At 38.4% G+C, this 12,511-nt stretch overlaps 1 protein-coding gene across 4 annotated transcripts in view; it reads right to left on the bottom strand.

Moving 5' to 3' along the window:
* Nucleotides 1-234: 234 nt before the first annotated feature.
* The window catches only part of LOC140734793 (polyglutamylase complex subunit TTLL1-like), a 37,568-nt gene continuing 25,291 nt past the window's right edge, over nucleotides 235-12,511 (bottom strand). For 3 of the 4 annotated variants that reach the window (XM_073059315.1, XM_073059317.1, XM_073059316.1), the window contains 7 exons: nucleotides 11,723-11,903; nucleotides 9,055-9,189; nucleotides 7,459-7,567; nucleotides 6,497-6,640; nucleotides 4,003-4,089; nucleotides 2,576-2,739; nucleotides 235-1,716 (listed from right to left, as the gene is read on the bottom strand). In XM_073059315.1, coding sequence (XP_072915416.1) covers nucleotides 1,590-1,716; nucleotides 2,576-2,739; nucleotides 4,003-4,089; nucleotides 6,497-6,640; nucleotides 7,459-7,567; nucleotides 9,055-9,189; nucleotides 11,723-11,903 — 947 coding nt within the window. In that variant the 3' untranslated portion in view covers nucleotides 235-1,589. The remainder of the gene's footprint in view (nucleotides 1,717-2,575; nucleotides 2,740-4,002; nucleotides 4,090-6,496; nucleotides 6,641-7,458; nucleotides 7,568-9,054; nucleotides 9,190-11,722; nucleotides 11,904-12,511) is intronic. The other variant, XM_073059318.1, reaches the window with a different exon arrangement.

Here is a 12,511-nt window from a genome sequence, read left to right as displayed (position 1 = left end):
AATAGTTTATGTTATTTTAATTTGTTACTATTGTTCCCAGCAATTCCATTGTATTGACATTTAAAATAAAATGTTAACATAATGGAACAACTTCAAATGATGTTTGTGATCAGCAACAGTGACATATATAAATCCAATGATTCAACAATGAGGTTGATTAAAACCAAGACTTCTGTGGTAAGCCAAGCAATGATTTTGCAAAAAAATATTTTTGCTACTCATAATTCAACACATATTTATTACCATAATTGGATTTTATGCCGTTCTCACTAATCACAATAGAAAACTTATTACTAACAATGTTGAAGGTCAGGTAATTGGAAATCATTTCTTAGTATAAATCTGGAATTAAGTGGGAAATATATGAACGAATTCATTCTGGAAAACAATGTCACAGAACTATATGTACAGTACGTACAGATATTCTGTTCTTAAGGACATTATGGGATAGCGATACATCCCTCACAAAGGAGGTGTAAGGTGCTCTTTCCCTCTGTTAGCTTGTTGGTTACCCTTGGGCTAGGTGTAGCTAATCCCCCCAGTCAGGGTCATGTGAAGCCATGGAAGCAGCTGGTGCATATTACATGTCCTGATTATGCGACCACTGACACCAGGCAATCTCTGAAGAGTATTGATAATGGCTGGGCTCACCCATCTTGTAAAGACACTGCCCAAAAGAAGACAATGGCAAACCACTTCTGTCGAAAAATTTGCCAAGAACAATCATGGTCATGGGACCATGAATGCGCATCTTAAAGGACATGGTAACATTAATAATGATCTGATTATCAGTTCTATTTTTCGAGTGCTGGCCATATGACTCTGTTAGTTTCCACACAGGCTCTATTACAGCAGTTCAGCTTTACAATAGTAATGTCTTTTCCATTATGCCATGCGGTATGAATCCCTGACTATGTGAAAAGGAGAGAAGAGAAAATGGTTGATACTCTTTGAAAAAATATCATTTGCAAATACAAAGTCTTTGATTTTAAACAGCTTCTCTTCCCCCATCTCATCAACCTGGCAGGAATAGAAAAGGAATGGTTGCATTAGCAACACCCTCCAAACACAAAATTTTCCCTCCTTAAACAACATATCTTATCATAAAGAAGGAAGTAGTTGCATGGGCTTATCACCCATTTATTATCATCAGGATACAATTATATCTGCACAAGTCAAATATAGGAAGCCTAATGCTTTAGCAGGACTTATTTCATACTAACTGCCCCCAGTTCAGTTTCTACTCCTCCTTGACAGTTATAATGTTACTCTTGCTAATTCTGGGAATGTAGCAAATGATTCAAATGTGGTTCAGGAGAAAAAAATTGCTTGGGCCTGGACCAGATGTGAATCTCTCATCAGAGGAATGTGTAGAAAATATAATTCAAATGGTGTTTATCTTAATAAAAATTGTGTCTCTGTAATACTTATCCTGTCTTCTTCCAACCAGTAATGAAAAGCAAATTGCCAACAACAAATTCTTTCTTCATCATTAACTGAGTTGCTAGAACAATTGGCTTGTGAAGGATGTGGACAGTACTATTTCAGTTCAGTTGCTGCCATCAATTAATTTCTTCTTTATTTGGACATTATTTCCAAGTTGTGGTGGTAGGTCGTCCAAACTCTTTTGCTCTTCCACCTTTTGAACCGGACTGACCCAGGCGATTTTTCGTTTCACGATCAGCTCCATCATTCAATGTTAAGTCTTCATCACAGCTGACGATGAAACATAAAAACAAGGAATCTTTAGATTTTTAAACAGCTATTTATTTAGGTGACGATTGAGCAGTGATTTTATCCTTTTCTAATCTGCTTTGATGGGATGTGATTATTTACAATAGATTTCATCATTGACTGCAACTCTGAATTATATCAGAAGGTAAACTTGATAAGATGTCATTTTTGAAAGGATAATAAGACATGAATCTCTCTCTTTGAATCACCAAAAGCCACTGAATTGAAATTTTAATGAAATATTGGAGAGTATTGTTTTCATGCACCTCTAGGTATCTGTTTTTGTTTATGAGAGTCTAAAAATGTTTTTTTAAAACACCTCCTCCAAACTTTGTTCACTTTTACTATATTGATGGATATCAGTTTTTCTTGGGTAATGTTGGACAATGTTCTTGTGAAGTGCCGGGGCCTCTTCACTACATTCAATGCACTGGGTTTAAACATCTCTCCTGGCTTTCACCTCGTGAAGGTGGGTGATATCAGGTGGAGTTAATGAGCATGTGAGAGAGAATAGCTTATGGAAAAGAAATTTGGGAATTAGGATTGATGGAATTGCTCTGCAAACCACATGAATTCAATGGGCCGAATCCAACGGTCCAAAAGAATATTTTTTAAAATTAAATGTTGCTTCATCTATTTGCAGCATAAAAAAGACAGCATTCTATCAAGCTAGTGATACTCTTGACATGGAAAGAAGATGGAGCAATAGGCTTAGATTTATTTTCTTGCTACATTTCAAGTGATACAATTGAGATTACCCAGTAATTTCTCTAGAAATTCATTGATATATTTACTTCATTAACATTTTATAAGAAAACCCAGATTCTAGTTTATAACTTACAGGATAACATAATTTCCAAGGGCATCTTTTGTAGGAGCTTTGCTGAACTTCCAAGCTGAAATATCACCATTGGGTACTACAACATTCAACGTGTCATTGATGAGATTATATTTCATGATTCGATCATTAGCAGTGCTGGATGCCAATGATGGAGAAGCATTTACCTGTTAGAAGGACAAATTATTTTAAAAAATGGAAATAATTGAAATAAATAGGACTTATCCTGTAATAATTACATCATTTCGGCATCTCAGTTATTTACAGTGGAAACCTTTCCTTCATGCTCATAAAATGACATATTTTCCCTGCTTTTGAAGTTAGTCATTTATGTATGAACTCAGTCACATGAAGAATGAGATGTCCCTGCATTTTGTACTCTGTTCTTTCGATGTAATGATGCCCTTTTCTCTAATATGACCACAAGGCACAGGAGCAGAATTAGGCCATTTGGCCCATTGGGTCTGTTCCACCATTCAGTCATGGTTGATCCTTTTTTCCCCTCCTCAGCCCGACTTCCTGTCCTTCTCCCTATAACCTTTGATGCCGTGTCCAACCACGAAACTGTTAAGCTCTGCCTTAAACACACCCAACAACTTGACCTCCACAGCTGCCTGTGGTAACAAATTCACCACCCTCTGGCTAAGGCAATTTCTCCGCATTTCTGTTTTAAATGGACACTCCTCTATCCTAAGGCTGTGCCATCTTGTCCTAGACTCCCCACCACAGGAAACATCCTTTCCGCATATACTCTGTCTAGGCCTTTCAACCTTCAAAAGGTTTCACTGAGATCCTCCCTCACCCTGACCAAAGGATCTTTTATATTCATCTGAATAGACAGACAGTGACTCATTTCAACAAGTCACTGATAAAAGGCAGTTCTGAAATCCTCTATTTATATAGTTAATACATATACTTCTTGAATTTCCATAGTTCAAGATTTACATGAGGCACAGCTTGTGTAGAAGTACAGCAGGGATACTGAAAATTTCCTAGGATTTGAATTTGTTGACTTTTTGTTTGTAGTTGTCTCCATCTATCCCAAATAGGGCTTATACTGTAAGTGGAAAGGAAGAGACACCCAGGCCATTCTTAAAACTGCAAACTGTTTGCTTCAGAAACATTTGTTAAAAAAAAACAAAGGCCAATCAAATGATTAGTGTCACAAGCTATCCATTAAGTTGTTTTCCATCAGTGCTTTACTCCAAAGAAAGCTTTAAAAAGTGCTGCCTAATAAAAGATGTCCCAATAAGATTGAGAAAAGAGTCTAACTACATGTGATTTACTGTAATTCTAATAATGGAACAGGGCCATTTTGTTTAATTCCATAGTGTATTGTGCCATATTAGCATATTTTCTCTAGAATTGTCTTAGCAATTGACAACAGCTGTTACATAAATCTCAATCTTCAGTTATTCAGTACCAATTACCTCAATGAGCCATGGTTTTAATTTGCTATCGATGATAATGTCATACCCATAACATTCAAAGCAGTGCTTGTCGTTTGTTATTACTGGCTGTAAAAGACAGAAGAGATTTGGCTTAGAATGTTGAAATGAAGAAACAATTGTTGAATGTATTCACACAGTAGATAGTTTTAGTTTTTATAAATGCTTATTAAATGGATATTAAATCACTATTGTACCAGAAACCTCACAATACTGCAACAAGTCCTTGGTGAGGATGGTTCGGACCCAAAAGCTGGAGTATCCAAGGCTAGGATCGAGACATGGAATAAAAGTGAATCGAGAACTGAGTACAAAACCAAACACGAGATAACTCTGGTTCAGGTGCTCTTCAAGTACTCAATTCTTAGCGCCAAAATATGATTGCCAATTAGCGGGACCATCCTGAACCCTTAAAAGGACTGCGCCAGCTTTCTATATTCCAGAGTTAGAACGTCTAAACCCTGGAAGCTGGTGTGGTTGGGTACGTCTCGTAACAAATACTTACGATTAGAAACAAGCAATCTTCTGCAGAAACAGTGAAAGTAATGAAAAAGCTTTCGAATTCATATATTTTAATTTCTTTGTTAAATACTACTGGTGTTAAAAAATAAAAAGAACTACTTTTCAAGATGGCATACAATTATCATTGCAATTTTTTTTGCTATAGGCATTTTTCTGTAAATGGTTACATTCAATTCCTCAATCAGTAAGGTTTCGTTATGCAAAGCAAGGCCTCTAAATTTTGGACAAGACAGCAAAATATCGCCCTGACAATTCTCCAAAAATTGTGAAAACTAGGACATGATAAGCTAGAAATTTATTAACACGTTAATATTCAAACGTCAACTGCCAAGATCTTATCCATTCTGGCTTCAGAGGGAGCCACACAACTCTGAGAAGATGTGTCTACACAAACTGCTGTATCTACACTAGACTGTCTTAAAAACAAGTAAAACACACTTCATGTAAGAAGACAAGAAGGGGAATCTATTTTTCTATGTTATATATGTATACTTTCAACAAATCTTCTGAATCAATGTGCTTAAAAACCTCTACAATAAAGACCAACATATTAATTTCTTTCTTAAATGCTTATTGTACTTGGTTTTGCTCTTTCCCAATTCCAACAAAAGAGAAGCATTACAAACAAGAGAAAATCTGCAGATGTTGGAAATCCGAGCAACTCGGAGTTCCTCCAGCATTTTGTGTGTGTTGAAAGAGAAACATTAACCCTTCCTCTTTACGCAGATGCTGACTACCCTGCTAAGTTTTTACAGCATTTTCTGCTTTTAATTCAGATTTGTTGCAGCACTTGCAGTTACTTTCTACATATGGGTGAGGTAGAAGTTCAGCAGTCCACTGGAAGAAGATCAGTGGTACTGTGGGTTAGACCAGGATATGACGTTCGGGGAGGTGGAAGCAGAGGGAAGTAATTTCCTTCCTTTGTTGTTCCTTGCGGCACATCAGGCAGCATTTTGTTTGCTGTTTCCTTACCGTTTGTCTGTTTTTTTATGAGGCCAAGTTGCTAGCTCAATGCTCAACCCAGCATGCATGGAAAGCAGCCAGCCAGATTTCAACCCAGGACCATTGGCCTTGAAGTCCTGTACTGATGTCACACCACCACTGGCCAGCTTAATTCTCTTCCTTATGGCCCACAAACACAATTGAAAGGATATTTTCTCTTCCATGGTTCTCTTGAGATCTGAGAACTCTATCTCATCGTGTTTAAACCAGGAAAGTAGAGAAGAGTCTGAAGCATAAAGCCTTATTATACCATTTAAATGAGCAAACCATCCAAGAGAGTGGGTTAGTTACCTACCCAGCCCTGTTGAAACAAAGTTTGATAGGCTGGATTCACATAATGTTTTTTACATTTACATATCGAATCTGATTAAAATTGGCCCATCAACACCAACCAGTTTAAGACATCCCATTTGCTTGGGAGTGAGTACACCCCACTCACCCACTCTTAATATTAATTTTCCGTGCCATAGGTGCACAATGGTGACAGTGTGCGCCATTTACAAAATGCACTGCAGTTGATTACCAAGGCTACTCTGACCGAACCTCGCAAAGTGCTATCACAAAGAACAAAGGTGGCTTCGGTTGGAAGAGAACATTACCACTGCATGTTTCCCCCTCAGGCATATGCCATTTTAACTTAAAAATATATCGTCGTTTCTTCACCGTGAATTGGGCTAAGTACTGAAACACCACTGAGAGCGTACCTTCATCAGAAGGTCTGCAGTTGTCCAAGAGGAAAGCTCACAACCATGTTCTTGAGGTGAATTAGACATGGAAAAAAAATGCTGGCTTTGCCAACAATAACCATATCCTGAAAACTGAATAAATAGAAGTAAATTTGGAGGAGTTTTAAAGTTTCTTAAAAATATTTGGTTGTGTGCTAGATTTTTAAAAATGTTTCCAATTCCCAGCCATCTTATTAAATGTAACTAAATATCACAATTATACTCACAGCTACAGCTTTGAGCGAATGTACAATCATCCAGTGAATTTCATCAAACAGTTTATCAGTGACTTTCTTTCCTCGCGTGCTTTCCAAGTAAAGTTTCAGATTTGCCACAGTCCATTTCCCACCATGAATGGGGTTGTAGTCATCCTTCAAAAGTATTTTAAGTTTTCTATTAGTGCTCATAATAATTCAAAATGGTTATGAATTTAATATAAATACTAAATTACTCATGACTCATCAGTGGTTTACCCTAAATTAATGAGTGTATTCAGAGCAGTCAATGATGGTGATTTGGCAAAAAGCACATGCCCTGTGATCCAGGAAGATCTTTTGAAGATGGTGTTAAAATAGTGAACTTTTGATATTTCATCTCATCAATGTTATGTTATACGTCACAGCAAAAAAAAAATGCAGAGTGGACTGTTATCTGGAGAATCCTGCACATAACTCTGGCTCAAATTTCACACAAATAAAGCAATATTTTCTTCAAAGGATTATGCACTTGGGATGACTAAAACAATGTCAATATAGTTTTAAACAATTTTCTTAACTAATCAGAAACTGGGAAAAGAAACCAAGCACTCAGTTTCTTAATTGAGGTGGCTCAATTTCTTGCGCACATTTAATAAAGTAAAAGGAACAAATTTCTGAAAAATAGCAGGTCTGGTACAGGCATGCTAGGCAAGGCATGTTCACAACATTGGCCCATTGGAGTTAAATTACACATTTGAAGGCTGTGTTTGCTAGCTCAAGAGCTTACTTTGGGGATTTTTTACTGTCCACTCACAGTGGCTTTGCAGTCTTGTAGCAAAAATTTGAAGGAACAGTATAATGTGCAGGTTTGCTGAGCTCTCTGGAAAATCATTTTTTTTTTAATAGAACATTGCTGAGAATTGCCTGCATCAAAGCCTCCATCAGCACGAACAATCCTAAATTACTACTTCTCTGTAGTAACCAGGCCTTACCCCGTGTTTTTGTATGGCAACATTTGTAAGATGCACAAATATGTTGTCCAGTTCATTGACATTTGGAGTGTATTTCACTGTGCAGAATCGACAAAAGCCCAGCTTATACCTATAATAAATAAAGAAATGTATACTTATTATAAATATACATAAAATCCAGAGGACACAAATAAAGTATTTTGTGCCATGTTAAAACTTTAACATAGTTTGTTACTCAAAAGGTGAATCCATCATCTGATCTTAGGTGGTTGCCATTTAGATGCCATTAAAACAATATCTGATGAAAGTTGACAAGCGGTAAATTCAACTAGTGCATATCCCTGCCCCATTTCAAATGCAAGCATCAGTTGGCATCACACTCATATTGTGCACAGACCCAGGGAGGCACAGGAAAACTGTGGTCTTCACGCTTTCTTACAAGAGTCACGTCAAGAGGACGAGAAGAAAAGCCAGTGCTCAAAACAATACTCTTTAGAAGCTTGCAGATTTACAATGGGAGAAGCCTCTGCCCAGGATTTGAACTTCTGCAAATATCCCTTGTTTCACTCTATGCTAAACAGCAGCTTCAGAATTATCACTAGTTGCCTTACGCCAATGAATGTCAATGGATTGTACACCCTCAGTGGAATACCATCACTAGACATCCAGAGAGCCATGGCCAGCCAAAGAAGAAGAAATAAGCAAGCATAGTATGCCAGCTACCCTTCTAACAGTCACACACCGCTGAGAAAGTCAGAAATCGTACAGGATAGGGTCAGCAAATGTCTTACAGTGACTGATCAGCTTCTTACTGGGGCAGTGGTCATGAATAACTTGAAAGATTCTAAACTACTTCTGTACCCATGACGAGTCAAGAGTTATCATGGTAAACTAGGTCTACAATACCTAGGATCAGTAACTGTGCTGACAGATGGAGCAGGCAACTACTTTTGGTCTGCTCCCCACTCAAGGATGGGCAATGCTGATTTCAGGATCTATCCAGGACCAACTCATGATCTTTGCATTATATTTGTCAACAGAGGGATATACAGCTTCTATGCTCAAAAGCTGGATATAAAGTAGATGCAAACATACAGGTATCTCCTGCAGCTAATAAAATGGCCACTGAGTATAGTATGTTTGTAGCCCATTCACTTCAAGATTCAATGTTTTGCCCATTCACAGATGCTCTTCTGCACCTGTTGTAATGTTGTAATGCATGGTTATTTGAGTTTCTGTTGGCCTCCTGTCAGCTTGTACCAGTCTGGCCATTCTCCTCTGATCAACAAGGCATTTCCAACCACAGAACTGCTGTGCACTGGATGTTTTTTGTTTCTCGCACCCAGGAGATCAGCAAGTTTCTGAGATACTCAAACCACCCCGTCTGGCACCAACAATCATTCCACGGTCAAAGTCACTTAGATCAGATTTCTTCCCCATCCTGATGTTTGGTCTGTACAAGTGAACCTCCTGATCATATCTGCATGCTTTTATGCTTTGAGTTGCTGGTCACATGATTGGCTGATTAGATATTTGCACTGATGAGCCGATGTAAGGTGTACCTAATAAAGTGGCTCCTGAAAATAGTGATTGAATATTAAAGTTCACTGTACTTACAAATAACATTTTAATGGGCGAAATGATGTCACCAACACATAAAAACGAAGATCAAACTTTTTCCCAGCAATTAATAGTGGACTGTCTATGTAGAGGGAAATGACATAAGTTTCCTTGGAAGAGTTAGTCACAAAGCTGCAAAAGGAATTAAAATCATTAGCAAAACCTTATCAAACAAGAGAAGACCTGCAGATGCTGGAAATCCAAGCAACACACACAAAATGCTGGTGGAACTCAGCAGACCAGGGAGCATCTATGGAAAACAGCACAGTTGATGTTTTGGGCTGAGACCCTTCAACAGGACTGGAGAAAAAAAGATGACGGGTCAGAGTTAGAAGGTGAGGGGAGGGGACAAGATGATAGGTGATACTGGCAGTGGGGAGGGTTGAAGTACAGATCTGGGAAGTTGAATGGTGGAAGAGATACAGAGCAGAAGAAGGAGGAATCTAATAGGAGAGGACAGAAGTCCAAGGAAGAAAGAAAAGGGGGAGGAGCACCAGACAGAGGCGATGGGCAGCTAAGGAACTAAGGTAAGAGAGAACTGGGAATGGGGAATGGTGAAATGGGAGAGGCATTACTGGAAGTTCAAGAAATCAACGTTCATGCCATCAGCTTGGAAGCTACCCAGATGGAATGTAAGGTGTTGTTCCTCCAACCTAAGCGTGGCCTCACTGCGATAGTAGAGGAGGCCATGGATGGACGTGACGGAATGAGAATGGGAAGTGGAATTAAGATGGGTAGCCACTGTTGATCCCGCTTTTTCTGGCAGACAGAGTGTAGGTTCTCAGCGAAGCAGTCTCCCAATCTATGTCTGGTCTCACAGTCATCGTTGTAGTGTAGGAAAAGTGGGGAATGACACCAGTGAAGGCTTGGAACATAGACTATTCCACGTAGCTGACAAAAAGGCAGGTATAGCTGGGACCCATGCAAGTGCCCATGGCTACACCTTTTATTTGAAGGAAGTGGGAGGAGCCAAAGGAGAAATTATTGAGAGGGAGGACAAGTTCCGCTAGATGGAGGAGAGTGGTTCTGGAGGGGAACTGGTTGGGTCTGGTGTCCAAAAAGAAATGGAAAGCTTTGAGGTGGGGGCTGGAGATGTATAGGGACGGGATATCCATAATAAAAATAAGATGCTCGGGGCCAGAGAACTTGAAATCATGAAAAGATCAATGAGAAGTATCAAGGATTTAGGTAGGATAAGACTGAACCAGGAAGGGATAAAACTGAGTCAAGGTATGCAAATATGAGTTCAGTGGGGCAGGAACAAGCTGAAACAATTGGTCTACCTAGACAGGCAGGTTTGTGGATCTTGGGTAGGAGGTAGAAATGGGAGATGCGGGGTGAGGTAACTATGGGGTTGGTGGCAGTGGATGGAAGATCTCCAGAGCTGATAAGGTCAGTAATGGTGTGGGAGACAATGGCCCAGTGCTACCTTTAGGTAGTGGAACCTTTAGGTTGGTGGTAAGCCATCCATTTGTGGTTCCTTTGAACATGAAAGTCTGAGGAGGTTTGCATCAATCAATGCGAAGTGGGGGGGGGGGGGAAGGAGGAGAAGCATTTTTGCATGGTGATCCAATGGACCTTTGGCATGGAGACCTTTTTTCTCCAACTGATATTCTTTAAGGTAGTTACATTCCTTTCACAAATTTGAAATGCAATTTGCTGTATTCACAACCTGACTACAGCCACCAATTTACAGGTGTGCCATCTGTTGGAATGCCAAAGCCATTGTGTACTATTAGGGATATTCCACTTAAATGACGTCAAATCTGATGAAAAGGTCAGGAAGAGACTCACTCAATTGATATCAGGGTTGGATGGCTTTAGATGCGAGGAGAAACAGGAACTTCTTTCATGAGAACAAGTCAAATTAGAAGAAACCACCTGGACTCCTTTCAATAAGGTAAATTGGAATGAGCAAATTCCTCAAGTCAGCTAGTCATTTTCAGTTCACCATCTATGATCTTCTACTCCTTTCTCTGACTTTACTTTTTACTGGGATTAGAGTTGAAGATTATTTAATTTGACAAGTCAGAGGAAACAAATAGTAAACAACTAAAGTGTATTTATGTTAGTAATTACAGGAAAGTTACAACTTGAAATGCACAAATGTGATAGCTTAATTTTTCCAAAATGAACAGAAATCAGTGGACACAAGATTTTATGTGGATTTTTAAAATTCATTTGTGGATTGAGAGTGTTGCTGGCATTTATTCTCTATTTCAACAGAATTTAAAAGTCATTAATATAGGTCTCATTAATTAGCCAGACTACGTACTTAGTAGATTTCCTTCCCTGAATGATTCATTGCTGACTTAGAAGGGGCTTTTATGAGAAATCACTTGTTTTAAAGTCATCATTAATATCGCTAATTTTTGTATTATATAAATTTAAATTTTGCAGAGACTGAGGTGAGATTTGAATTTACATCAACAGTCAGGTAGTCTCGGCCTTTGAGTACTGACTTAGCTAGTGACTTAACATTAAGGATATTGGCCTGTTGAGAGGGGAGAAGAAGAGGAGGTAGAGGAAGAGGAGGAAAAGGAAGAAGAGGAAGAGGAGGAGGATGGTAATGACAATAATGAACCTTTGAATTGTGTTGATTTGTGCCTTCTGCTAATAGTAAAATGTAAATAGTAAAGATGGGGTTTGGTGTTTTTGTACTCACTTGGAGTTTTTATTGTCACGAGACCATTTCTTGATTTGTGAGAGCTTGTTGATAAGGAATATTCCTTTCCCTTGAGCCTTCCCACATGGCTTCATGATCCAGGTGCTGCATGGATTCCTCCTAAATTCTTCCACAAACATATTGTAGTCTGCCGGCAGCATAAATGTAACTGGAACAAAATCTTTATAAACAAACAGAGCTTGAAAAAATCAAATCGTACGTCAATAAATATTGGATATGTTTCAATTACCATGTAACTTTATAGAGCAATGTCTAACTTATCGCTATCCTTATGATAAAGTACAGAAGTCTAACATCACTGGCATGAAGCTACATTAGTTCCATCAGTAAACTGTAATATGTGAAAGCAATAATCTATATTTCAATCTGTTGTCTAGCTCCCGGATGGTATCACCCAAGACAGCAGCAAAATAGCCACAATTGACCTTATTTTATTTTTTGCTAGAAGTGCTAATAAGTTGCTTTATTCTTATTCACTACTCAGTGTTCTGTTGCCAGTGAGCATACTGGGGTGCACCTTGTGGGGGTACATACATATATTTGCCATTTCCAGTTAACAGTGCAGAATGTGCAATCTTTGCTTCTATTGAAGAGTTAATTGAACAAATGGAAGATACAAGTGAAAACATAAAGATAGTGGACTTAATCTTAACAAAGTACCACCAAAACAGTATTGGCATATTTAAATTTAATAACTATTTCCTGACATTAAATAAGATCATAAAAGGTGAAAGCCCTTAGAAAACTAATTAAACAAACAATTGTTTT

The sequence above is a fragment of the Hemitrygon akajei genome, chromosome 10, assembly GCF_048418815.1.
Source record: "Hemitrygon akajei chromosome 10, sHemAka1.3, whole genome shotgun sequence".
NCBI classification, from domain to species: domain Eukaryota; kingdom Metazoa; phylum Chordata; class Chondrichthyes; order Myliobatiformes; family Dasyatidae; genus Hemitrygon; species Hemitrygon akajei.
The sequence above is the reverse complement of the archived record's forward strand: the minus strand, read 5'-3'. Positions and strand labels throughout refer to the sequence as shown.